This window comes from Haemaphysalis longicornis, unplaced genomic scaffold, assembly GCF_048455015.1.
Source record: "Haemaphysalis longicornis isolate Haplotype H1 unplaced genomic scaffold, Haemaphysalis longicornis Haplotype H1 scaffold_6, whole genome shotgun sequence".
NCBI classification, from domain to species: Eukaryota; Metazoa; Arthropoda; class Arachnida; order Ixodida; family Ixodidae; genus Haemaphysalis; species Haemaphysalis longicornis.
In genome coordinates, this window is record NW_027526407.1 from 156394686 (window position 1) to 156421038 (window position 26353).

The window sequence follows — 26353 nt, forward strand, 5'->3', positions numbered from 1 at the left end:
TCTCCGGCGACTTGCAGGGCGCTCCGGCGAACGCAGGGGGGGCTTCTCTGCTACACCAGCGCGCTGTACCGGCGTCACCATCAAATGTTTAAACTAACCACATAGGCACTAATATTCCCCATTTTTCTCAATTAAAAAAAATGATTAGAAGCCTAAACCTATTCAGGCTCTTGCGAACGTGTTGGAGTTAGCAAAACTCTTTTTACTGGAAAATAATATTTTTACTCAAAGAAAAAAATAGCGCGAAAGGAGCACTTGCCTTAGATTTGTCATTCCTATTGCATTTACCACAGAAAAACAAGATATATTATAAATTATTGATCCCTTGCACTTCCACGTCCAATATTGGCCTCATTTTGGCTGGCCCAACACCACCTCTATCCTTTAGACATTTCCAAAAGTTTTACGACACAAATAGAGTTCTTGTACACGCGGCTATAAACATTTGTGCGACTTTTGTCTCCCTAGCTAAGTGAACCAAAATCAGGCTTTCTCGTAGTAACAAATACACCCGCACAAATATTGGCCGTCGTATTTGGGAAGTGCGAAAACTAAACTGCTCCTCTCCTAAACAATAGATTATATTTTTGTTCGATTCCCAAGTGAAGTATTACTTTGAGCGTTAGATTTAGTTTATTTGAAAGTAAAACGTTTTCAACAGTACCTGTCTCTGGTTAAAGTAGAAAACAGCGGTAGATAGGAAGTGTTTTCGTGTTTTAGTGCGTCATTTAGCTCTGGAGGAGGGCTTATAGTTTCAGATCCCTTTTATAATTCGATTCTCGATGTGCACACAGGGGAAAAAATACTGGGCCGATATTCACGAAGCTGTTTGCATGATAATGTATAGTAGAAATAGTGATTTATCTCCGCCCGCGTGCGATTTGTTCCCTTCAGAGAGGGCGACGTGATAGCCGAGGGGTCGGCTATAATAAAAGCTGCTTTTCAATATCGTATACGAGCAAGTAGCATTGTAAATCAGGGTCCGTTTTTTACTTGCAATGCCGAGCATTGCTATCCCGGCAGTTATTATGATGGAAAAAATTACTGTCGGGCGGTCTTTTTCATCTCGATTGATAGAAACGGGATACCGGAATTGCGCCCAACTCCATTATCATGGGCAAACGTTAGTGGAAGTTCTTCTGTGGAAATAATAAAGCGAAACGCGGCGCTACCACGCTCATTTGAAGGGCTCTGGCGCGGTCGCTTCCGTTCCCTCACGTACGTCACGTCCGGCCGCCGCTATGGCCGCCTTTTCTATTCAGTTTCGGTTCCGAAAACGCGAATGTCGCGAGCCGTTTCGTTGCGCGCATTGATGTTTGAAGCGCAGTATTTTGCATTTCGCACCCTTTTTATATAACTGTTAGGTGACATTATTTTTACGTTGTCGAAAATTTGAGTGCAGTTGGCCTTTAAGAGCGCTGAAGTTGTCCTCTGTCACGAGGTGGGGCTTTCAGACCAACCTCCGTGAGGACCCAGAGTGGGCCTGCACTGTGCTGCACTGAGGGAGCACACGTGCCGCTCCCACTGGGAAAAACAGTTTTCAGTCAAACGCCGCGGAAGTGTTTCACAGGACAGAACCATGCACTTGTCCCAAGCGGTTTCTCGGGTTAAGGGTGGGTACAGTGCTGCGGGTGTTCGTGATGGGCTGCTAACAACCGAGAGTGCACAACACAAGCACCCTGGCACCAAAGAAGCTCTCCTGCAGGAACACTAAGGCATTGTGCTGCAGTGGCTGCTTTTTCAACGGAGGTGAAAAGCGGAACGCCCACGTGTCGAGATGTTGGCACACATCGGAGATGCCCCCCAGCGGTCAAAATTAATCGGCAAGAGCTCTCCACCACACGCGCATCATAACCCGAATGTAGCTACAGCACATCAAACCCCACAGTTGATAAATTGATCCTCACCAGCCCTGTGGGGTAACTGTGTATTTGGTGGGCTGTGGGCGTTTGGAAAGAGTTGGATCACTCTGGCCAGCCATGGGAGATGTGCTCATCTTTATGCGAGGGAAGCCTTTCCCTGCATTCTTCTCGCCTAACTTTGGGGGAGCTTTTAACGAGGGCTGTGAGGATATACGAAACTTCAGATCAAATCGTGCCACATTATTAACATTCAGAGTACTCCAAGTTATCAAACACGTGAGATTTTCAGATAATGGAACAACGCAAGTTGGTTCTGCAACACGCCTCATGAACTGTCGAGCTTCGTCGCACGGCAGGTGGTTCCTGTGTTGGCTTTCTTGCACGACGCCGGAGCAGTGCAAAATAGCCCCTACCGGTGTCTCCGGTAGGGGCTACGCAGCAAAAAGGATCCTGGCAACCATGACCCTAAACCTTACTGTAACTTCTGTTCATTGGCACACAAGAATACAGAAACGTCGTTTACAAAATTATTTAACCCTTTCTTTGTCGGGTGTTTCTAGCCATTACGCACCCCGAGTGTTCGGCTTGGCTTACGGAATATCATGGAAGGAGCATAGTGGTTTATTTGACTACGATAGCATTCGGAGCGTATAACGCATTGACAGGGAAGAGCGTGGGTGAGAAATCTTTCTTCCAGATATTTTCAGCTTGCCTTGCACACTTCCAGGATGACAACCCAATCATTTCAACGTCAGAATTTGATGCTGTGGAACTCGCACCCCTTCCTCGGATGAGAAACTCTCGGAATGTGAATCCGAGCTCGGCTCGTGTTCGGATCAGAATCGGAAGAACCCGTCCACAGTCGAAGGCCCGACGCGGTCAGCCATCTGGAAGTAACTGCACGCATGGACGGAGCAGCCGGCACAACGCACAGAAATAGCGCGTTTCGAAATCACTATAGGAGATAGAGGTAAAGAGTGGATACAACATTGATGCAACAACTTTGTTTGCTGCTGACAGCGGCAAGTGAGGGCGCGGCGAGCGGGCGAAAGCCGCAGTTGAGTCATGTTTTGGTCTATTGAAGAGGCTGGGCTAACGTGGCGCCTCGTAGCGGACGCGGGAACAGAATAATAAAAAAAAAACTTAGAAGCCCCTTGCACCTGTAATCGCATGCGTGCCGCACGGTCACTTACCCCACCAGAGTACAGAGCGACCATGCCCCCCAGCAACCAAGGGCCGGCGTGGTAGCTCCATACTCTTCAATATACCGACCAGAGAGCTTGCGAGTGAAAATACGAGGTACTAGAAAGATTCTACAGAAAGCGCGAACAGTGCAGGCGCACTTAATTTGCGCTATGGCACGAATTTTTGAACGCACAATGGAGAATGTACCGGTACGTCGGTGACACTGCGGAGGGGGTATGCAAAGCCATACCGGTACGTCAGTGACAGCGAGAGGGATAAACTAGAATAGTGGCAAGGGGCCCGCTTATCACTTTTTCTATGCATTGTTCGAGCCTGTGCGCCTAATGGGATTTGGTTTCACTTCAGTAGAGGCCGATGCCTGTCCATGCAGAAAATAATGGCAGTCGGGCAGAGATGGAATGTGGCATTTATTTGATTGGTAAATGCAGGGAGTCACGTCACGGTGATCACACAACACCGCGCCTTTTATTGTCACATCGACAGCGTAACAAGCAAAAATATAGGCACCTAGGTTAGCGTGTTAGGGAGTTAGTATGGCTAGTGCTGCCACCTCTACAACATCAGGCAAATCCAGCGGCTGATAAGGGTGCCAAAATAAACAGACCTTACAACGTGATCTTCAAGAGAAATTTAGGCTTGAACAAAAACACTATTTGTTAAAATGGGATTCATTTAGCGTGGCACATATTGGCACGTGTGATTGAATCCCTCCAAAAATACTCTCTCTGTTCACGGCATGCTGAGAAGGACCACACATTTCTTTACGCCAAATTTCTGTTTCACTCCATTGCTGTCTCCTCTCCTGTTTTGAACTTTTTGGGCAATTTTTTATCCAGGTAAAGCAAAACCATTCATATTGGGAAGTAGTTGGTTCGATGTGCTGTCAGTGTTTACTCTTGGTATCTGACTCGCAGCCCTTAATTTGATGTTGCACACTTGCACATTTACCTTATGATCACCGCTGTTCATCTATTGTGCATAGGTTGTGTCCCAACAAAACCAGTGTCGGTGTGACCCACGACAAAGACAGGTATCAAGGATTAGAAGAGCTTCTAAAAACTGCCTGGTGACATGGCTGCAGTAGTTGGGCTTCTTCCAAAATGCCTTCCTGGCTAGTGAGCCATGAAGCATCCAGGGCCACTAGAGCCACTAAAGCCACTACACTAGAGCCACTAAATAAGCAGCGCTTTACTCGTGGCTGCAGGTTACGCTAGGCCACAGTCGTTCTTTCGCAGCGGGAAGCGAAGCAGGCATATTCCTCTGCCCGTCCGGTTGAAACAGCCCGGTACAGAGCAGCACGGCATCGCTACTCCGCCCAGGGCTTAAAAAGTCCCTCTCAAGTTTCATACAGCCACACTGCGCTCAGAAAATCACAATTTATCGAAGAGCGCGTGCGCGCGGCAACGCAGAGGCACCAAAATGTCAGCGCCCATGGGTCTTCCGGGGTAAACAAATGTCGCGTGATGCGGTTTGACCAATGGCCGCAGTCGGCGGCATACAGCAATGAGAGAAACGAGTGCCGACACTCTGAAACCTGACCTAGTACTGGCTGCGGCGCCAAAGTTAGTCCCAGGGGAGAACGCATTGCTGCAGCTTCTGCAATGAATTCCCAGCTTCTTTAGGGCTGCACTGTCTTGCAGGGTGGCCCTGCTGCCACCTCTTTAGTGCCGGCAGCTTTGCCCTTGCGTGCAGTGCTTGCTGTTTCTCTGATGGAGGCAAGTGTGCTGGGAGTTGCCCGTAACCCCAGTGTGCGCATATTTTGTTGCGTGCAGCCTGTGTGCCACTTGGTGGCAGCTGTATGTACTGTGTCCCAGCCACAGCGGGCTTGGGCAAGTGCTGTCGCTGGTTGTCCCCCTTTGAGTGCAGAGGAGGGCCTTTGTGACGGGTTCCTCTCGTGCAGAGCTCCAAGCGGACCCTGCGCTCCAACGACATCCAGCTGCCCGGCAGTGGGCTGCTGGACACCGAGCTGGACCTGTCCTTCTCCCTGCAGGTGGGTAGGCCTCTTCCTGTGTGCAGTTGTGGGGAGGAGGCTGGTGGGTGGGGGGGCACCTTGCCATCAGTGGCTGTGTCAGAGGGTCCAGTCAATTCCTTCACAATGCTACTCACAACGGGAGCACCGACAAGCTCCTCCTGCAAACCGCCGCCGTAGTGACCTGCTGGTCCCCATCGAAATTGCTACTCGGGAAGGGCCTGCCGACAGTGGGGCAAGTAAGCCACCGCCCCAGCAATGTTGCGTTGGATGGGCTGCAAGCCAGGGGAGCCCATCCGGGAGCCGTGAATGAGGGCGCTGGAGCCAATTCGGACAGCTCGGCAGCACGGTCTGCCCTCGACAACTTCCCCCGAGCAGTGGACCCAGTCTCCCAACGTGGACCACCGAGCCATTCCATGGGGTCCACGGGAACCTTCCCCTGAGCGAGACCTTTGCAGTTGCCTTGGGGGCGAGGCGGGCTCCGAGAGTGCTGCGGTTCGAAGACCACGCTCTGGCTGGGCATTGCATCTGCATTGCACACGAGGGAGCCGCATGGGCTTTGCAACTGTGTGCAGCCAAACGTTCTGGATGCTGCGCAGTGCTGTGAGAGAGACCGTCATGGGGCTGCTCCACTGTGTTCATCGTCGGGAGGAAGCGGGCAGGGAGAAGGGCAGCCCTTGTGGTGCACCTGCATTGAGCTGGAAGCACATCTGCCTCGTTTGTGAATGGCTCTGGTGCCCGAGTGCAAAGGGGGCTTCTTTCCGTGAGGAGGGGGGAGGGGGCAAGCCCGGACACGCGGCGCTCTCCTGACCTTCACCTTGAGCAGCACCGGTGACAACTGGAGCAACTGTGAACCCCGAGCATCGCAGTTAGGCTGTCTGAAACAAAAAAGGAGATGCCGACCAGTCCCAAAAGAGGTGTTCTTTCCCAGAGTTGTCTACAAAACGATATCTTGCACACGCTGCAGCAGTGTTTACATCAGGAAGTCGGGAAACTGCACGAAATGACGGCTGCAGCTCACTCGTGAGGCCAAGAATTACAGCGTTCCACAAGAATGTCCACAGGATCGATTGGGGCAGTGCGAGAATCTTCGATGACAGCATCCCAGCTACATATGCAATCACTAATCATACAAACCACATCCAACACGGTTAATTGTATAAATCGAAATAGTATTAACTTGATCTATGCAGGCTCTTTACAGCGGTTACTCCCCTGTTTGGACAATTGGCGATTCGGACGATTTGGACGAGTCAGTTCTGGTGATGCATTCACTCTGAACAAGGCTTTTCGGATGGAAGGCGAGTAAGGGGTCAAGAACCGTTCTTGTGGAGTGGTTGGGATGTTTCAGATGTGCCTTCCCAGCCAGACGGAGTTCCATCACACTCTCGACTGACCCAATTTATGTGCTCTCGCCAATGCGTTCCCGTGCATGTGTGCGTTTGCATGTGAGACGATCGTTCAGCCAGCCACACTGTCACTGCCCCCCAGCCACAGTGGCCGTCTCGTTTCCTCAATTTCTGTTTCTGTTTCGAAACTGCCCACTTTCTCCTGGTCGCTTGCGGCATGCTAGGGCGAATTTCAGGCAGCGTATTTTGTGGCTCCCAATATATTTGGTCAGCTTTTACGAAAACGGCATTTTCATAAGCCTGAATTTTCCTTTATGCTGATTGGTTGTTGGTGAGCGTACTATGGTTGCACATCGTATGAATATGTATACACACGTTTTCTTTTTTTATTGTTTTGGGTTTCCCAAGCTTAGCTAGCACTAGTCTGCCAGGGACAGTGCGGGCAGCTATCATCAGCTGCTGTGCGGGCAGCTGCGTTCTAAAGTGGACGCATTGCTTCAAGTATGGGAACAATGTTGAGGTCACTGCAGTGTAACGTGGCATTCCGATCGGCGCCAGATGCGTGGTGGAAGTGGCCCTCCTTCAGTGGCCCTCCGTGCTCTCCTTCAGAGATCTGCGAGAGCACGGCAGCAGTGTGTCCAAACCACAGCGATACCCTCCCTGCACACTGTCAGTCATGGGAAAAAGAAGAAAAGAAAAGAAATTGTTCGCGTAAATGTGCACATTGCTTCTTCTGAGGCGTGCTGTAAGCACAAGATGTTCCTGGCTGCCTCCATGCATGTTTAAAGTGTTAGGTGTCTGTGCGTGCGTGTGATTGTGGGTTTGTTTGAAATTGTTTGCTTTGCGTTGGCTTTGATGGGAAAGCCACTGCTCGGAGGGACCTACTACCGTGCCATTGTGTGTTGATAGGGCTGTGAGGCAGACATTTCCATGCTGGCATGTCATTCGTTGCTGATGCGTGTGGCAGGGCTAGGTTTGCCTTGCAGCCAGGGCTTGACCGAACAATTGACGGCCAAGTTAGTTGCAGGCTGGTGGTAGCATTCTCCAAAGGGGGGTTTCTATAGCACCACTGGTTGCGTGCATCACAGCGACACTGCTGTCTCAACAGCCAACCTGAATCAGCGCATACAACTCCCCACGACATTCTCCAGTGGCTGGTTGAGTAAAAGTGACAATAGGTGTTGGGAAGGACTTTCCCATCCCTATTCCTGCCTGGCTGGCGGAATCTTGAGTCCCTCACATTTTCTTTATGCGGCCTTGGTAGGATGTCGTGGGGAGTGATGTGCGCTGGTGCAGGTGGGTCGTTGAGGAGACAACGTGGCTGGTGAAGTAACCTGCCGTGGGCAGCGCTTGGAGAGCAGCACTAATCCTTGTCGTGCTGTCGTACCGCCCACAGTACCCCCACCTTCTGAAGGGGGGCGGTGCCAACCAGCTGCTGGTGACCCTGCAGCGGCGCAAGCGCTACAAGAACCGGGCCATGCTGGGATACAAGACCATTGCCACGGGGGCCATCAACATGGCTGAGGTGGGTGACCGAGGGAGCGGGTTTTGCCGTTCAAACTCCTGCAGCAGAAGGCCAGGAAAAAAGAGTGCAGACAGGAATTATGGGCTTGCTACCCAGGCATGCGCAGGGGAAGCTTAATGCGGTGCATGGCACGCACTGGCTCCCAACCAAGCATGTGGCAAAGCGGCTGGGGATAGTCGAGGAGGCCACTGAGTGCTTCATTGTTAAGGCCTGGTGTGCCCCGTTCTGCGGAAAAGCACTGTTGATGTTGTTGCCTAGTCAAGTCAAAATGGCTGCCATAGTAACGAGGAAACACGTGTGGTCCGATGAGATTTCAACCCGGTCCTGCACATTAGCGGCCCAGTGATTAGCAACCAACTGTGCTATCTCCATACGTTGCCAGTCGTTACTTTCTTCATGGCGCATACACACTTGGGGAACTCGCCTAGAATCCGGAGCTCTGGGGGGCAGTGTGCCTGCTTCACCAAATTCACAAAACTATAAATTTGGAACGTAATTGATTGATTGTAGGGTTCAACGCGCTGACGCAACGCAGGCGATGAGGTGCGCCGTAGTGGAGGGCTCCGGATTAATTTTGAACCCCTGGGGATCTTTAACGTGTGCCGAAATCTCGTGCCCGCGGGCGTTTTCGCTTTTCGCCTCCATCAGAAAAGCGGCCGCCGCGGCCGAGAATCGAACCCGCGACCTCGTGCTCAGCAGCACAACGCCTTAGCCACTGAGTCACCACGGCGGGTAATTTGGAGCGTAAGAGCTGTAGAATAGTGCGCCGCGTGGCATATGAACATCGTGCCACGTAAGTACAACAGCTTCACAGCATCCACACAGAACCCTGATTATAGGGAAGCTGTGGCATGTGCCAACATATTGCCACCAACGTGAAGAAAGAAAAGTGAAGAAAGCATTGCAAATGCACTGTTGCAGCAAATTTATTGTTAATGTCAGCAGGCCTTTGCCTTCAAAAGACATGAGCAGGTGTAGCTGCCCCGAAGAATTTTCACTGTTGGAAGATCATGCTTTAAGTTATTTTGCACATCACATTCTCTCATCGTGTTTCCACTGCTTTCCTTCCCCTCCCCAGAGAAGAAATGCTGGTTGTGCATACTCATGGTGTAGACATTTGCTCATACCCCGCCCTCTCCCGCCATGCGTTCATAAACTGTCCCAGTGAAAGTGCTGGGGCAATTATCGTTTAGATGCGACTGCATCTCATTCACTGCCTTGTCCCTCCATACGGCGTTGTCCGTCCACAACCCTCCCCCTGCACTATAAAAAAAAAAAAAGTTAGCGGCACCCGGTTTTTGATCCCACGACCCTGTGGGCGGAATGCGAGGTACATGGTGCTTTTCCCACTGCGCTACAAAAGCGACACAGAATCAAATGCTGCGAACGCGCCTTATATCCTTGACTCATTCAAACTACGTCAAGAAGCTACTGATACAACGCATGATGGGGCAATGATTAACACTTGCAGTAAAAGAAAAAAAGCTCCCACTTGCAGCAACAATGATGGAGTAAAGGTCGTTGCGACAGCGAAGCCCCAAGCATACCACTTAGAGAGATTGACCAAGATTGGCCAACGAAACATAAAAATAATCATAAAACATAATAATCATACGTGTTCCCGACACGTTTCACGCGATTTCAGAATCAATCCAACGGAAACACCAAGTGAACTCCACGATGTGTCGCATCTACACAGGGTTCCCCTTGCGGGGAGGTGGGCGCAATTTTTGCAGTGGTCGGCAGAGATGTTCGACCAAACTATGCCTGCCACTTGAAACACTCGACAAGCCAGATAGCCCCTGAGTGTGTGATGGATACATTGCACGCTGCTGTTCCAGTGCACGTCAAAGTGCCCTTCGTGTGAACATTGTTACAGTGCGGGAAAAAAGAAAAAAGCACTGCTGTTCTGCAGCCTGTCACTTATCTGATTCGTACATTAATGGCAACCTCTGGTACCAACCGAGAAAGGACCGATCTGCCAGTTTTTTTCCACATAATATTCTTTCATCGTGTTTTTGCGCAGTGGTACAGTTGCAGTGACTGTTTTGTAGCAGGGCTGGGCTGTAAACCCCGCCAAAAGGGAAATTCGGGCCAGTTGGTTTGGAATCGTGATAAACAGCGCAGGGAACGAGGCGAGGAGCAGAAAGAATCATCTTTTAACAAAAGGGACAAATCCAGAAATTGAATTTTCCCGTTCCAAGGAACTTGCAAGTGAATTCCAACCCCTGTCCGGTTTTCCTGAAGCATTTCAAGATGTATCAATCATGTTACCCGTAAAATCAATCTTTTTTAACAAAATCAAATAATCAACGTAATGGAATACCTACAGAACCATTCCATCCAAATCAGCACTGAAAGCCCTCGTCCCGTGTCTTTCTGCTGCTCGTCTCGTCACGATTGTAAACCCCGCCGCCACAGGATGTGAACCAGCTCCTTTGCCCTGGAGTGCCTGCTTTCGACCGTGCCGGTGCCGGCGGATAGGTCCCTGTAGTGGACGTGGGCTGTGGGGCCTGTGGCACTCCATGCCTACTGGACACTGTTGCTCCCTTCACCGCATCCCCACCTATGGGGCCAGGCTGCAGAGCTTCATATCAGATGTGCACCACTAGTGGAGGGAGTTCTGGCTCTAGTGGGCAGGCGAGCCACGCTTCAGCGAGTGCGACATCCCGTACTGGGCAGGGACGTTCCTCTTGTCCTCGGCCCAGCTTGCGAGCAGGCTGGAAGCTTGTCCGTGGCTGCAAAAAGGCAACAGTATTATTGCGAGTGATTATCGAGAGTAGCAAAATGGAGCTCCAAGGGATTCATTAGTCAGGCAGTGGTATTTTGAAGCAAACTTCGTGCAGGATCCACAACACAAAAAAACAAAACGCGTACCCTTTTTTGTGATTCTGGCTTCAGGAGCCAAAATGAGCCACGTGGCCAGCCAAACCGAGTGGGAGAGCAACATTGCTACCTGCAATGGCAGTGCCCGCGGAGGCGCCCGATTTCAGCGACAGATTTCCCTCTAGTGTGTGCCAGTTTGAAGCTGTGTGAGCCAGGTGACCCGCTCACTCCACCTGGCTGACGTGGGGCTCTCGAGTGGGTGGAGGCAGCCCTGAGACCGATCCACAGTCGCTCGGTGTGGGCACTAGTACGCACCCATATCAAAATCCAGCCCACGGTTAGCCTGGGAGGGCAAAAGTTTGCTAACTCGCCATATCTGTCGTCGGGAAGCTGAAGTGGTGCACTCGAGTGCTCGCAGCTGCTGTTCTGAGTCACCGCGGAAGCGTAGGTAAGCACCGCCTAACTGGATGCCCCGTCATTTGGAAACCAAGCTTCGTTTTATCCACTGAGTGCTTGGAAAAGCTCAGCCGTTTCCCGTCGTACACTTTCCCCCGAGCCTCAACGAAGCGGGGGTGCCTTGCACTGCCCAGATTGTGCAGTTTCGCAACTGCTGCGTGCCTGGCAGGTGCTCCAGCGTCCCCTGGGCCGAGAGCTGGAGCTGCAGCCGCAGCCGGGCAGTGGCGGAGGCGCAGGCGGGGAGGAGTCTGGTCCTGCGGTGGCCCGAGTCCAGCTGGACTCCCTCAGCAGCCAGCCCGTGGAGCAGGAGCTCAAGGCCACCGGGCAGCACGGTCAGTGGCGGGAAGGCACGCTCCAAACTGGGGGGGGGGACCCCAACCAGTCCAGGAAAATGGTTCCCAACGAGTACACAATGAGCACGCCTCCTGAACCGGTTTGTCCAAGTGGTTTCGAGTGACTGCTGCAAAGAACATGCACAGATCGCGTTTATATTTCCGTTGTTACAGATAATTGATTGTGTTAGGTGTGGTCTGGATGATTAGTGATTTCAGAAGTAGTCGTGATGCTGTCGTCTTTTTTCTATTGCAATGATTCCCGTTTCAGGCTCCTTGAAGTGTATTTGGCATTCAGTGTTTCCAGAAAGGAGCACATCAGTGACCTTTCCTCCTCAGTGGCATGTTGTGTTTTGGAGATGGAAGTGAATTCTGTGTGCTTGAGGCAAGAATGATGATCCCCAGAAGCGTCCCCAGCTTTACCTCTTTTGTGACCACAGGAAAATTGACCGATTGTTTTTAGGGGTCCAAGAAAACTTTTTTTTTTCTGCTAAAAAATTTGTTAGGCACTAGAAGGGGTGAGATGGCTGCGCATATTGCACAGTCTTCATACAAATTCGTTTTCCTGTGCCAGGTTACTCCAAAAGCTTGGGAATTGCAAAAATTGCACCGAACTGCTCCAAAACAGTCTGAGAGCCAAGGACTTTAACGCTCGTGGCAGATTCAATGGGAAAAATTCTTACTGACTGCATAATTTTCCTGCATTCACAAGGTGATGCTGTTTGTAATGGTTTGATTGATTGATCGTTCAATAAAAAACCCGCATAAAATTGTTCCAGAGATAGTTTTTTGGTACGTCACAATGTCTGGTTGCATATGTTGTATTCTGTGAGTTTAAGTTTTCCCATCGAAAACCATTGCGAAGCCCTGTAGACAAAATACTTGTTTACTTAGGCGACAAACTACTTGTGCAAGCTGATGAAAAAAACGGCAATTTCCGGAGTGCGGTATCTCCGGAACGACAATTCTGGGCGCCGCCATCTTGGTGTGGTGAAGATTGGAAAACATGGCCGCCGGGCGAAGCAGTTGCTTGTTGTCATAGCCTCCTGTATAACTGACTGCGCCCGTTCTATCGCCCCGAAACCCATTGGAGCACTCCATTCCCGCTAAGTTCCCAGGTTTTTTAATGGCCATGCCGATGCGAACTGCTGTTTCAAGCAGAGGTGAACTGAAACGCACCTCGGCGTCGTCTGCTACGCGAAAGCGTCTTCCTGCTACAAAAGTCGACAAAATGGCGTGCTGGGCCTTCATGAGCCAGTGTTAAAGACGGAAGCTTTACGCATGGTGTGGCAGAATTGCCAAACGGCGTTCGCTGCGCTGTTCCCGCCGGCACGCTCGCCATTTTGGGTTCACCACGTTAGTTTCACAACAAAATGTGTACATGTCCTCACGGTTGTCACTGCTGACAAGAGCCAGTCGACTTTTTCTCCCTCCCTATAGGAATCTACAAGGGAGAAAGAATTAGGCTTGATTAAGTTATAAGTGTTTAGTGATAGTTGAGTCATGTGAATATACTTTTTTTTAAACTAGTCGTACCATTTAGCTCCGCTTCTTACTTGCCGTATTTTCACACGGTAATCACGCACCAAAAAGTGCGGAAATTTCAGTGGCAAGGTACGGGTGTGGATAATACGCCGGGTTTTTTCTTTTTAGTGCAGCTTGACGGCAATGCGCATTGTGCTGTGAAGCTTCTACGCAGTAGCACTGACTAAGCCTTCCATGGCAGCGATTGTGCAAAACATACAAGGACAAGGAAGACAAAAACAAGGACAAGTGCGCTTTAACAACTGAATTTTACGCTTTTTCTGTCTACATAGTATGTGAACTGTTGCTTGAGCAGTAGCTTTGGCACAGCCTTTCCTGTATCAGATGTGTAGGCAATACGCAGAAATCGGGTTAGGGTTGGGTGAAATCAAGAGCGGCATGCTCATGCTTTTTTCGACGGTTAGAAGTGGGCGTTCAAGGCGCCATGGCTGGTAGGCTTGAAGTTGTGTAACTGTGTTATATAGTGCTAAATATGAATTTTGCGATGCAGAAACGAAACTGAAACTGCTGTAAACTGTTCGCGAGTGGTCGTGTGGTTAGTAGAACTACAACACAACTTCGAACAACGTGCGCAAAGGCAATATAAAACTGCCTAAAATCATAAAGTAGCTTTGCAAATAGGCACTGCTTGGCATTTTCAGCCGATTTCAGGGATTATTACTGTCGCAGTGTGAACCTGACAATTGGAAACCATTTTTTGATTCTCCATTCATGCCGTGATAACAAAAACCAAACGCTGATGCAGAGTAATGACGAGCGGCACGCATTCTTCGTTGGTAGCGGTGACGCGCAATGACCACCCCACCCCTTTTCCACACCCAGGTGATTCAAACACGTGTCAAAAATCATTTTTTTGTTTCAAAAATGAAAACAAACCTGATTTTGAAAGGGCATTTTCTGAGCTTACTCCAACTAGCTTTACTTGTTCCAGCAATGCCTGGAACTCAGTGAAAAGGGGCTCCCGAGGCATCGTTTTAATTGAACGATTTTGAATAGGCGCGGTCAGGAAAGAGTTCAAGAGTGGAATGTTTTCCCCTGGCAAGTCTTAGGCCTCGAGGTGTCATTCTTGTTGGTCACACGTTAGAAAGAGGGGGGCTGTCTTTGCTCGTCCTTTCAGGCCCAAAGTGCACTTGGAGTCAGCACCATTTCAGGGTCCATTCCCTGGGGCTGTTCCCTCCTTGCCTGTTGGGTCACTGACCAGAAGTGGGGAGAGCTTCATTAAAGGAGCAGTGTTCGTTGGATGGGCTAGTTGGCAGTATTCTGACGTTCTGCGTGCATATCAACAGGACACCGAGAATGGGCACGGACACGGAGCTCACTGACAGCCGGAAGTTTTACTGGAGGCAGTGACCATGCCATCAGTTCCTTGTCCAATAACGCTGCACGTGGCATGCTAACGCAGTTGCAATCAAGCGAATGAATTGCCAAAGCCTCGGTTATTTGTTAGCCTGTGTCCCTTCTGTGCGTCTGTTGAACGTCTTCATCCACGGCTGTGTGTTTCCTGCGTAGATGCGGAGCGGTCGGCGACAGACGAGGAGTCCTCCTCGTCCTCCAACGAAGAAGCCAGCGACAGCGAGGCTGCGGCCGACGAGGCGCACGGGGACGAGGCCCTCCTGCGACACCGCCGGCGGTCCTCGCAGATGCGCAAGGTCTGCTCTCGCACCAGAAGGCCACCCTTTATTTACGGTCACAGTGCCGAGCTAGTCGTGTCCTTCCCTTGCTGTGTTTCTTTGGCAGCTTGATCGGAGGCTTCCAACTGGCCCCACTTTCTTCCCCGCTGCAACTCCATGCATGTGCAAAATCACTGCTGGATTTCATCGCGCTCAAGGTGTTTCCAACAGAAGTGGTGGCCTGCAAATTTTAGCAATTTTTGTTTGAGAGTGATATTTGGCAACTTTCGATGAGAAAGGGGAAATTTACAATTTCACAGTGATGATTCAGTAACAGGCCTGTAAAGAAAAGTGGAGGCTCATTTAAGGGTTCGCAAAATCTTCTTGGACTAAAATAAGCACGAACAAGATATCAGCTGTAGCGGTGGTATGCTGTACTTAGTATGGCACCGCTCTGACCTCGCATGATGGCCTAACCACGAGGGCTTCAGTGTATTGGTGTAATTAGGGTCTGGCTCATTATTCTGGCAGGCTGGGATTCACACACTATTCCCTTGTGAAAATAAAGTCTAAGTGGCAGTTTTATAAACTTTCAGGCCAGTTCAAGAAAAAAATACTCTTATGTGTGGGGCAGTGCAAAACACGAAGAGTTGGCCAGATTCATAGCACACAAATTTTGCTATTAAAAACGCACTTGCGCTGCACACAGACGACTCTGAACTATGGGTTCCACAAACTGGGGGCGGCCACTTCATGTCTAACATAAAAATGTCAAAAGCGTTCTGCACGGAACCTGAGTTGGGAAGCACGAATCCGAGCCAAGCCGCTGCTGAAGCCGCTGATAATCGACTTGGCTGCTCCCAGATGTGCACAGTGCAGTGGTGGCCCTTTTAAAGTGGGGCTGTGCCGCAGCCCCATGGCTGGGCTTGTGACGGGGTGCTGCCGTCCTCCTGTGTTGCAGAGGAACATCAAGCAGAAGTTCATCGCCCTGCTGAAGAAGTTCCGGGTTCCGGACGCCGAGGTGAGTGCCAAAACGGGCTGCTCTGAACCTGTGCGCTTGGGTTCGGGGGTTTCTGTGGAACATCAAGTCCCTGATTTCTTCTCTCTGGCTGAAATGAGTGGCCATTTGGGCTGGGGCATCTGAGCTTGCTATGGCTTAGTAGGACTCTGGTGTAAGTTAGTTGGTTCAGGTTCATGAAAAAAAACCCAACAGCGCGAACAAAACAGGGCCGAGGGACAGAAACGCGTAGAACACAAACAGCGCTGACTACCAACTGTTTGTTTTTCGAGTGTGCGAGCAAATTCACACCAAAAAACATAACAGGTTTCTTTGATAATGAGATAGTGGATGCCACCACTGGTGCCACCAAAGTTTAAAATGAGCTGTAAAATTAGTTCCAAGCGGTGCATCGAAAAACCGATTCTCTTATTGCACTCATAGTGTTGGAAAATGTCAAGATTGCAGTTGTATGACCAACACTTATGTCTATTGTTCCTCCAAAAATGACTAACTATCTCTAATTGTCTTGGTAACTAATTGACCAACTGAAAAAATAATGCTACATTTGAAATCAGTAGAGAAAAAGCAGCAAGACTGACAAGTTTCACAGAGTTTACTTAAAAATTTAAAGTTTTTTTTAAGAGCAGTGTCCCCCCTGAAAGGAGTCATTATGTATGCAAAAAGGAGTGGTTTTCTAGCACTGTGCAGGTAATACCTGGTTGTGGGAAATTTTGGTTCCTCTAGGAGGCTTTCTGTTTGAGCCTGGGCAGATTCCCAAGAGGGGCTCGCGTACTGCTAGTAGTTCACATTGGCACAGCAGCTGCAGAATGTAGGTGGGGGACTTAGACATGATCCTGCGAATACTGTAGGCCAGTGTACCACTGTACGCTCTGCATAAGCTGATGGTTGAACCAGTTCCTTAAGGGGGGGGAGTGTGAGTTCTTTTGAAGGGGCTGCAGATTGCGGCACCTTGCGGTTGACATGACAGGCAGGGGAAAAAAGCTAAAGTGCCGATTGCCACACGCACAAGGAACGCACACGCGCTGTTCAGCCACCGGTAACCGGCTAGCTTAGTCCCAGCTAGAGTCGTGCCGTGAGTCACCATGCTTGCCGGCGCCGGGATGCTTGCGTCTTCCCCACTTACTCCTTGTGGGGGGAGTTTCCTGGTGCCTGCAGATGGTGTCTCCTTTTGTACGTGTTTGTCTTTGCGGAAGGGGAGATGACCATCATAGTGCTCAAGTGTTAATAGCTGAAGTGCTGTGCTGTGCAGGACTGACGTGGCAGCGAGTGGCCACAGAGAAGCGATGAAGGACAGTGCTGTTCTAGGCAGACGGCTTGGCATGTTCTTCATGTCCCTCTGTTCCTTGCCGGGCCATCAATGCTTGTGTGACCCTTGACCCTTCCCCGAGTCCCTGTGACCCGACTTGGTCCCGCGCAGGCGTTTGGTGCGGACCCAGGCCTGGAGCAGGAGCTCCTGGAGAAGCCCGGCCTGCAGGAGCTGCTGCTGGACGAGCTCGGCCTGTCCGAGGAGGAGGAAGACGACGACAGCGGAGGCGGGGGCGCCGGGGACGACGACCTCAGCCTCTGCTCGTCCACCCCCAAGCCCAGCCTGCGGCCCTTCTTCTCCGCCGCCACCCTCGTGCCCCTGGCGGACGAGCCGCCCGTGAGTCCCCCGCTCGGATCGGTAATAGCTGGGAGAATGGAAAAGAGCCAAAACCCGAAATGTGAACTCACCCAACAAAGAGAAAGGGAACCTCCGTTACGAGTCTGCGAAAATCCAGGAAAAGTTCCAACAGAGGAACATGAAACACGGTACAGTGAAACCTTGTTAAACGGTACCTGACGGGGACGCAAAGAAGATACGTACTAACCGGCACTGCATTTTATCCGAATGCACTAGGTTGGAGGGAAACCGAGTCGGGGGATTCGGCTTAACTACGTATAAAAAGAAACTACGGTTTAACAAGATTCCACTGCACTTGCTTGTCGTGAGGGCACAGTCAGGGTGTGCAGCACTGTGCGGCCAGGTGACGCGTTGGGGTAAATGGTGGTGCAGCGTATTCCGATCCCCCGACGGTGTTGCAAACGCAAGTTGTGTTGCCGGGGCTCGGAGGAGACCAGGCGACGCGACTTGCTTACAGAGGGGAAGGTGTAAGGTTTGCCAGTGTGGAAGACCTCTGCGGTGTGGAACTGGTCAGGGGGCACCCAGCTGTCATGCGTCCCGGCCACACTCTAGAGCACCTCTGTTCTTCTTCCTTCACCATGGCAACGCCTCCGCCATCGTCACTGGCAGCACCTAATTGGCCGGCACTTTGCACGAGCTCACGATTTTCTCTCGGGCCCTCGCAGGGTTAGCCCCAGAGGGAAGGACCTTTGCACTGCGTGCCTCGCGTCACTTTTGCCGGCGTGGTTTTCTCTTCACTGTGTGATCCCACCCTGTTGTTGTCCTCGTTGCAGGACTCCGACAGCGGGGGCCAGGTGAGTGCCTCTGCCTCGTGTGAAGTGCGGGCAGCCATGCCACCCCTCTTCCCCCCGCACGCAGGACACCGCAGAAGAGGAGAGCCCGCTGGAGACGGCACCTCCGCGAGAGGAGGTGAGTCGGTTGGGCACCCTTTCTCCCTCCCAGTGGGGGCAGTGGCCCCCACTTATTCAGTGTGCACCAGTTGCGAAACTCCCCATAGACTCCCCCATGTATAAAAAAAAAGTGGTCGATCCCTCTCTCATAGGAATCAGTAAAACACGAAAGTGAGATGTGCCTTCACAGGATCAGTGAAATGTTTATTCTGCATCGATATGAACTTGCACATCGCTATTTATATTTCGTCGGTATGGCACCATCAGACTTATCAATATTAGACACTGGATTGCACGTGCCGGAGAACTGCGTAAACCCGAATGAAACCACATGTGCTCACAAATCATGCAAACGAAACCGAACGGGTTGCCAGTAAATTGTTTGGTGAACTCATGGTCCGCTGCAGCAAAAGAGCATCATTTGCGGGGCTGTCATGTGGGTCTGCTTGGCGAGCGACAATCTGCTGGCGCGTCGCTTTCGCAAATGTGTGACCACTTCGTCCCTGCTCCGTGGAGTGTATGGCAGACGGTTGCATTGCGCCGAGCTCAGCTGGCGCCAACTGCCGGTGCTCATTAGCATCGTGATGCACTACTTCGCTTCACCTCTCTTAGACGGCAGCACCATCGAAATAGAGCAGGTTATAGGAACGATACCGTATTTATTCGAATCTAGGCCGGCCCCGATTCTAAGCCAACCCCCAAAAGTTCGAAGCCACGAAAAAAAAAAAAAATACTTACCTCGAATGAAGGCTGACCAAAAAGGCGAGGTCAGCGTTCACAAAAAGAAAACACGTTTATTGAACATGAAGATGCGGTGCTCATTCTGAGTCATCATCGCTGCTAGCCTCTGAATGCCATCCTCGTTGCAGCGCACGCAAATATCCTCTCCCATTGCGTCCTCCAACAATGGACATTTTTTTCATCCACGCCGAAGTCCCGCCCGGCTTGAACGTTCGACGACAACTTCGCGGCTAAAACAACTTTTCTTTTAAAAGCGGCACTATAGTGGCACCGCTTGTTTGGTGCCATTGCGCTGTCAAAACCAAACGCCACACCCATGAGGAAATAAAACGCCACACAGCACGCAGGCCACTATCCGCACAGTTCAAAATGGCGGCATCGCCCCCAGCTATGGCCCCTTAAGTGGCTACTGGCTCGTCTAGTAATGGCTACAATACTTTCTTTTCTGGGTAGCGCTAGCTGCGCGCCACTTCCCTCAATTTCACTTGGAAATTGGCACGTGTTTCCAAATCCTCAAATCCAAGCCGACCCTGGAGTTTGATATATCAGTAGTTCAAAAAAACTATCGGCTTAGATTCGAATAAATACGGTATATGGTGCGTTCATAAGGCTGTCTGCGCTTCAGCTCGTAGCGTAGTCGGTAACACGCCTGGCACCTCCCGTTGCGGCGACAGAGCACCTGGCTCGAATCCTGGCGCAGCCGCGTTTTTCTGGCGATGTCATTTCTGTGACGGATATGACGTCAGTCAGATCGTGGTGGATCCCGGCATAAAACACTTTCGTGTTAAGATCGGTCCGCAGTCGTGGGGGCGAACAGGGGCCGCCAGCATGGAAGGCGCAAGTTGACCAGCCTGCTATCTGTCAGTGGCGAGTTGAAGGGGTACTCCAGCTCTTGCAGCGGCCGCCATTACTCGTGCAGGAAGGGACAGTGCAAACACAAGTGAACATAGGGGCTCTTCAGTTTGTGGCCTTGGACTCGCCACGGATAGTGCCAGGGTAGTCCGAGGATTCCACACGGCATGCAGATATGTGGGGAAAACAAATGCCGGACTGCTTCTCGGGGAGCCCGAGACTGGAGATCAAATACAGTAGAATCTCGATAAACAGAAATCGCTTAAGGGGACACGCGGGGATCAGATTGTGAAAAGTGACCAAAAAATCGTTTTTTCAGAAGTCACATTTTCGGATTGCACGATTTATATTCTATGCGTTCACAAAGTTTCCCCCCCGCAAACGATCGCGAAGTGCCAAAGAAAAATATTTATATCAGCTGAGGTGGCAAAATATTTCCTCAAACTGACGAAAACACGGCAATTTTCGCAGCACTGTATCTCCGAAACGACGCCACCGTGCGCCGCCATCTTGGTCGCGTTAGATCGGCCGACTCTTTAACTTTCGTTTTCCAGTCGCTCCTTTTGTCATCGCTCGCTCACAAACGCACAAACGGGAGAAAGATAGTGAAACGAAGCAACCAATAGATGGTAACATGCGATTGGCTGTCCGGCCGCGTTTTTTAATACGGCTCTCCTGATTGGGCGTCGCCATGACAGCAAAAACATGGCCGCCGCGCTGCTGCGCATTTTACGTTTACTGTGCTCCGCCGATGTTTTCAAGGTTTCCCGGTCGACTCGGTTGCAGTTTACTCGTTTTATCTGTTGCGGTACTGAACAGTGACATTACTGTTATTGCGGTGATAATGCTTGAGATCGTGTGCCACATAGGGAAGTGTGCGGCTCGAAAGACGCATCGAAAACGTGCCCACGACATCGGCATGGTCTGTCCTTGATTGGGAATCGCGGTCCGTGCGTCTACAATTGCGGTTCGTGAAGCGAACTTTTGGACGCATTGCGAGCATTGCAATGTTGTAAAACGCTGAGTTATAGCTGTGTTTCGCAACGAGCTTGCGAGCTTCGAGAATGGAATGACCGACTCACCAGAAGTTGCGGCGCGCGCTGCATTGGCACGACGCGTTCAGGGAGCGGCCAATAGGCCTCCTGCGCTGTAGTTTTGGCGACATGCAACGCCCCTAGCGGCCGACGCCTCTGGGTAGTACAAAAGCAGACGACCCTCGCCGCCCTCCATGTGTTTTCAATTACAAGCCAGAGTGAAAGTTGGTTGTGGCGCTTTGTGGCGGTTTTAAATGACTGCGTACTGTATGAAATAGCCCTTAATAAAGTAGTTGCAGAGGCTAAACAAAATAATATCCGCTAAAAGAAGCCGATTTGTCGGCTTTCTTTTGAGCGAGCTGTCGCGGTGGTCGCGGCGTGGGACAGTATCGCCAGGTCGGGTGGTTTAACTGTTTGAGAACAGTTACAGTTTTTTCTTCTTGCGTGCGGTCGACAAAGGAAAGTTCACGAGTAGCATAAACACGGAACACTGCTCATCCTATATCCATAGGTAACTGCAAAAGGTTGCTTCAGCGGGAGCATGTGCAAGCGAACGCAAGAATTGCGCGGCCGACTCAGCTGACACTGCTGGCCTGGCACCGCCTTTGGATTGAGTGGAAATTTTGTTTCGTATTTTCGCAAACTAAATGATTCTTGCGTAACGTTTTACGTCGCACGATTTACGAACGGCCGGGTACATGTATACTAGCGAGTAGGTCGGGCAATAGCGCCAAATAAACAAATTAAGCGCTATTAAAGGACGCAAAACATGCACCAAATCACACGCCCGCTGCTTGCAGAGATGTGTAACATCACATAACACAGCATAACATAACACAGCCGCATACACGGCACGGGGCCCCAAATATTTACATACGATCATCACTGACTGTGTTGGCTTTCTAGTGCAGGGGTCGTCGAATCTGAACGTTGACACGCCAGTTTTGACTTCAAATGGAGTTAGACAGCGAGACAAGAACAAAGAATTGGCGTCCTCCAGTTGAATTGCCCCCCCATCTTCACACTTCGCCAGATCATTGTCAAATATTATTAGAAATTCGCTGAATTTTTTCTCTTTGCATTCAAAGCCCCCCTCCTCCTCCCCCTTCGATTTTCCGTCCAGCCCTCCGCCGTGTCGGCTGCATGAAATTCGGCCGCTGCTGACCCTCATCAATAGTGCGAACTGGAAATGTATGCTTCAAGAGCGTAATTAAGTAAAGTGAGAGCAAACAAGAAAAGCGAGCGGCCCCTTAGTTCGCCCGACCACTTTGTTTTACGGCCACTAATTTCGGAATCGCAAAACAGAATTCACGCTTCTGACGGTCGCGGCCTTTTGTCACTGAGACACGCAACAAAATGGCAAGCTAACGCTGCACCATGTATTCGTAACTTCGGCGCAAATGAGCACTGTTTAATGAAAGTGCACGCATAGTGTGCAGGCACGCAAAAGAGCGGCGCACCGCAGCAGGCGAGCCTGCGGTCCGCCAGACTCGCTGGCTTTTTAAAGCGCGATCATCGCCGATTGCGTCACTCTTCTTTTTTGATCGGCTGTTTTTGAGAAGTCTTTGTCACCTGAGTATTAGTTTAAACTAGAAATTTCACTTAAAATTTCACTTCGTACGACCATCGATCGGTGAACCTGCGAGTAGCAGACGCCGTCACGGTCCTGGCACTTTCGTCGGCGCTATAAACGTGTTTAGCGCTGCAAAGCTTTTTCCCCTAATACCAAGTTGATCGCTGAAATGGATGGGACGCATCGGGGATGAGCTGGTGACCACGTCGCAAAATAATCGGGAGCGTCGAGCTCATTTTGCTTCTGTCAACAATGGGATCCTATGGGACCCACGCAGCTTTGTACTACCCGGAAGTACTGCCCGGAAGCCGCTTGCGCTTCCGGAAGCCGCTGCCCCTGGGCAGCGCAGGAGGCCTATAGCGGGATCGGTTGCTATTGCACGCGAGTAATAATAATTGATGTACGCGAAGTGAAATTAAATGGGAAAAGCGAAGGGGCCAACCATAGCAAGGTTGCCTAAATTATGATTGTGGGGAACGTGCGCGTAGGGGATTGATTGTAAGATGGGGGGGGGGTGCAATGAATCGTCACCCAGCTTATTTGAGAAACTTTTGCCGTGGCTCTAAACTAGTTCGTGCAGCGAAGTCTGGGATTACAAAATTATATTGTCAGTGTTAAATAAATTAGAAAAGACGCCGTAAGGCTGCAGCGTTTACACTTCGATATTTTGATTGGGTTTTCTATTTTTGCAATGTTTGCAATTCTGTTGTCTATGTTGCAATGATTGATTCGCCTGAAGGTGAAGAGCATGGTATGCTAATAATAATCAATGTTGTAATTGTGTAAAAGAACTATATTCAATAGCTCATTTTATGCTTGTGATGCCAGGTATGACTTCTTGACACTGAACAGCCTCATGTACTAAGCTGTAGCTTCAGCAAGGTTATGACACCCAGAAATCTGCTGAAAGTCTGCTGGCACATTAATATAAAACGAAACCACTTACTCTTCATTTTGGAGACAGCTATGCATTAGGCATACATCAAGTAAAGTATCGGTACCCTAGTAGCCCATAGTGAACTTTGTGGTACACTAGGTGTAAAACTGGTGCTTCTGCCATCTGAAGGCCTGCACATGAAAACCTTCAATTGGCCAGGAAGGCCTCCCAGCTGCACCAAATCAAAGGGCAGAGGTCTTTGAGGTTGTCACCAAGCAAGGACAGCAAGGACTATGCTGCTGGTGCAGTTTGAAAAATCGTGAAGTCTTCGTAAACTTTAAAAGTGCATTTTATGAGTTCTTCGTTGCTCGTGGAAAGGATAGCATGGCAACCACTGGGCGGATTTTGACACTGTCTGTTTTATTTTGATCCTTGATGAGTTCTGCAGGGTATGACATTCTCGGATTTTGATTTTAGGGCCTAGTTATTTTTTTATGTGACATTTACGGCTGAGTCAGCTGTATACTACTGTGTACAGGTGAAAATATTGTCCCCTGTAAAAAAAAGAATGAAGGGTGTAAAAAAAATTCGAAGAATGTCATACCCTGTAGTGTTCTTTTGACTACAATTGGAAAGTATTCTGAACTTCCTACCATATATCAATACCCTGCTAGGCTTTCCACGAGCGGGCAACATGTACGCCTCTGTAACACAAAAACTACTGAAGGTATCATCCTGGAATTTGAAATTTCACCATTTGGAGTGTTTTTCAATGCACCTACCAAATTTCATTACTCTATGTCAAAAAATAAAAAAGTTTGCTCCGATCCCCACCTCCCCCCTTAAAACGGGGTTGCCACCTAAACGGAACAGCAGCCCATAAGTTGGAAGGTCTTGTATTCATATACATAATGCAAAAACACCTTCGGTAATCGGAACTTAAATTTCCGCGTCGCCGTGTAAACAGAACCAGAAATGGAGCTTCTTGTGAAACCCATTGGCATGACAATCGGCTTTTTACGGTTCCGGCTGTTTCGTTTTTTTTTTTTTTTTCTTCCTCAGTGTTTTCTTTTTAATTTTTTTTAACCTCGTTGGCCTCGTAAGCCTCATCTTGTTAGTGGTCAGCCATCTTGGCACAACGAATGCAACATCGCAGTTCTTGTTCCAGCCGATCGGTCTCTTTTTGAGACGCCGAAATTACAGGGCTCAGCTCCTGCCACCTCGTTCATGCTGTCGTGGCGCTATTCGCACTGCATTACCGCAGGGCCGTCTTCTAAATTCAATGGCTCGTAAGCACTCGCTGTGTTGGGGCCTCTAGCCCCCGTGAAGATGCAGTTGCAAGGACTCAAACAAAAGCAATTGATGCATTTTGTAGTGCACAGTGACTCATTGTTGCCAAATCAACTTTTTGAATGCTGCGCCTAAACCTCTTGTGGTCTTGCTTTCTGAAAAACTACAGTCTACGCTCGTTACAGCGGATCTGGCAACAACGGACTTTCGGTTACAACAGACCATTTCTGTTGGTTTGTCTGGTACCCATGCATTTTAAATGGAGTCCACTCCGCTCATAACGGACCCGGCTAGAGCAGACTATCGGCTACAACAGACTAAATTTTAGGCGAAAATTGTTTCGACTGAATGTTTGTAGCGGACTTCTGCGGGGACAGCACCCGGTGTGCTTTTTCTTTGTTTATTTTGGCAAGAAAACTGTTATGTCTGGCAACGTTGCTGGCAGTCGGGTCGTTGGCGCAGCCAAGCCAAGCCAGTGCCAGTGGCCTTTTTTTTTTTTGTGTGTGTGACCAGCGGCATGAATGGCTGGGTAGCTGATTTCACTGTCGATAAATTAAGCGTAATTAACGCTGTTGAACATGGGGAAAAACAGGCTGACATCGCCAGAAGTACAGGCCTGTCTAAGCGGACGGTCCGCTCTACCGTCAAGAACAAGGCCGCTGCCGATAAACGCGACTTCGGTGGGATTGAAAACAGGGCTATCGAATACTCGAAGTGCTGCACTCGGAGGCGAGTCTGCCCTCGTTCGTTTCGCGCCTAGTTATATTCTTGCTTTATTTGCTCAGCTCATCATGCGTCTTTACACGCTTGACCACAAGCGCTAGGCCTTTTCCAAGTGCCGGTGCTAAGCTTTGTAAACGGTGTTTACGCGATTCTTTGCCCTCGCGGGAACACTGTGCAGAGGTGTTGCAGGCGTTTAGGAAGACCAAAGTGTATGTACTATGCATATGCAATGTCGATCAAAGTATCAAAGTACCCCGATTTTAGGGCTCATACCCCCCCCTCCCCCCCGTCGGATACTGCATACTTCGGCTACAGCGGACGTTTTTTTCCGGATTCAGAGGGTCCGTTGTAATGGGCGTAGACTGTATCAGCTACATTGACCTCGTAGTGCTTGTACGCACATATATTTGCCCTTTCACGCACCCCTCTCAATGAACGGAACTCCTGTTAAATGGAATTAGTTTTTTCAGTCCCTTGAAGTTTCATTTACCGAGAGTCTACCGTACAGTCAATGCTCGTTACAGCAGGTCTGGCAGGAATACTGCTCTCCTTCTCCTCTCGCTTCCTTGTAAGCGGTGCAGTCAGCTTGTTTTCTTAGGGGCCAAAGTAAGGCAAGGTGTATCATGGCTAGCGGTGCATGCCAGCAGCAGCTGGCATTTGCAGTGCACACTAACCAGATTCAATCATTATATCCGATATCGAGGCACTGGAGCGTTGTATTAAGTGGTTTATTTTACCACAGGACGCATACAAAGGTAGACACTGCCACAGTTCATCATTGTATCCACTATATTATTATAAACGGTATTGTTATAAGTGGGCTGAACTGTATGTACTGCACCGGAACCGCAATGATACGTCCAGGGGTGAGACAGCTGCGCATATTGCGCAGTTTTGATACAAATTTGTTTCTCTGCGACAGGCTGCTCCAAAAGCTTGAAAATTGCAAAAATTGCGCCAAACTGCTCCAAAACAGTCTGACAGCCAAGGATTTTAACGCTCCTGTCAG

The 26353-nt window shown here is 50.0% G+C and overlaps 1 protein-coding gene across 1 annotated transcript in view; it reads left to right on the top strand.

The window, feature by feature from the left end:
- The window catches only part of Krt95d (phosphofurin acidic cluster sorting protein KrT95D), an 85337-nt gene that overhangs the window by 22584 nt on the left and 36400 nt on the right, over window positions 1–26353 (top strand). Inside the window, exons 3-10 of the mRNA XM_077672779.1 lie at window positions 4969–5058; window positions 7783–7911; window positions 11363–11525; window positions 14580–14719; window positions 15642–15701; window positions 17119–17343; window positions 18138–18158; window positions 18223–18273. Of these exons, the coding sequence (XP_077528905.1) occupies window positions 4969–5058; window positions 7783–7911; window positions 11363–11525; window positions 14580–14719; window positions 15642–15701; window positions 17119–17343; window positions 18138–18158; window positions 18223–18273 (879 nt within the window). The remainder of the gene's footprint in view (window positions 1–4968; window positions 5059–7782; window positions 7912–11362; window positions 11526–14579; window positions 14720–15641; window positions 15702–17118; window positions 17344–18137; window positions 18159–18222; window positions 18274–26353) is intronic.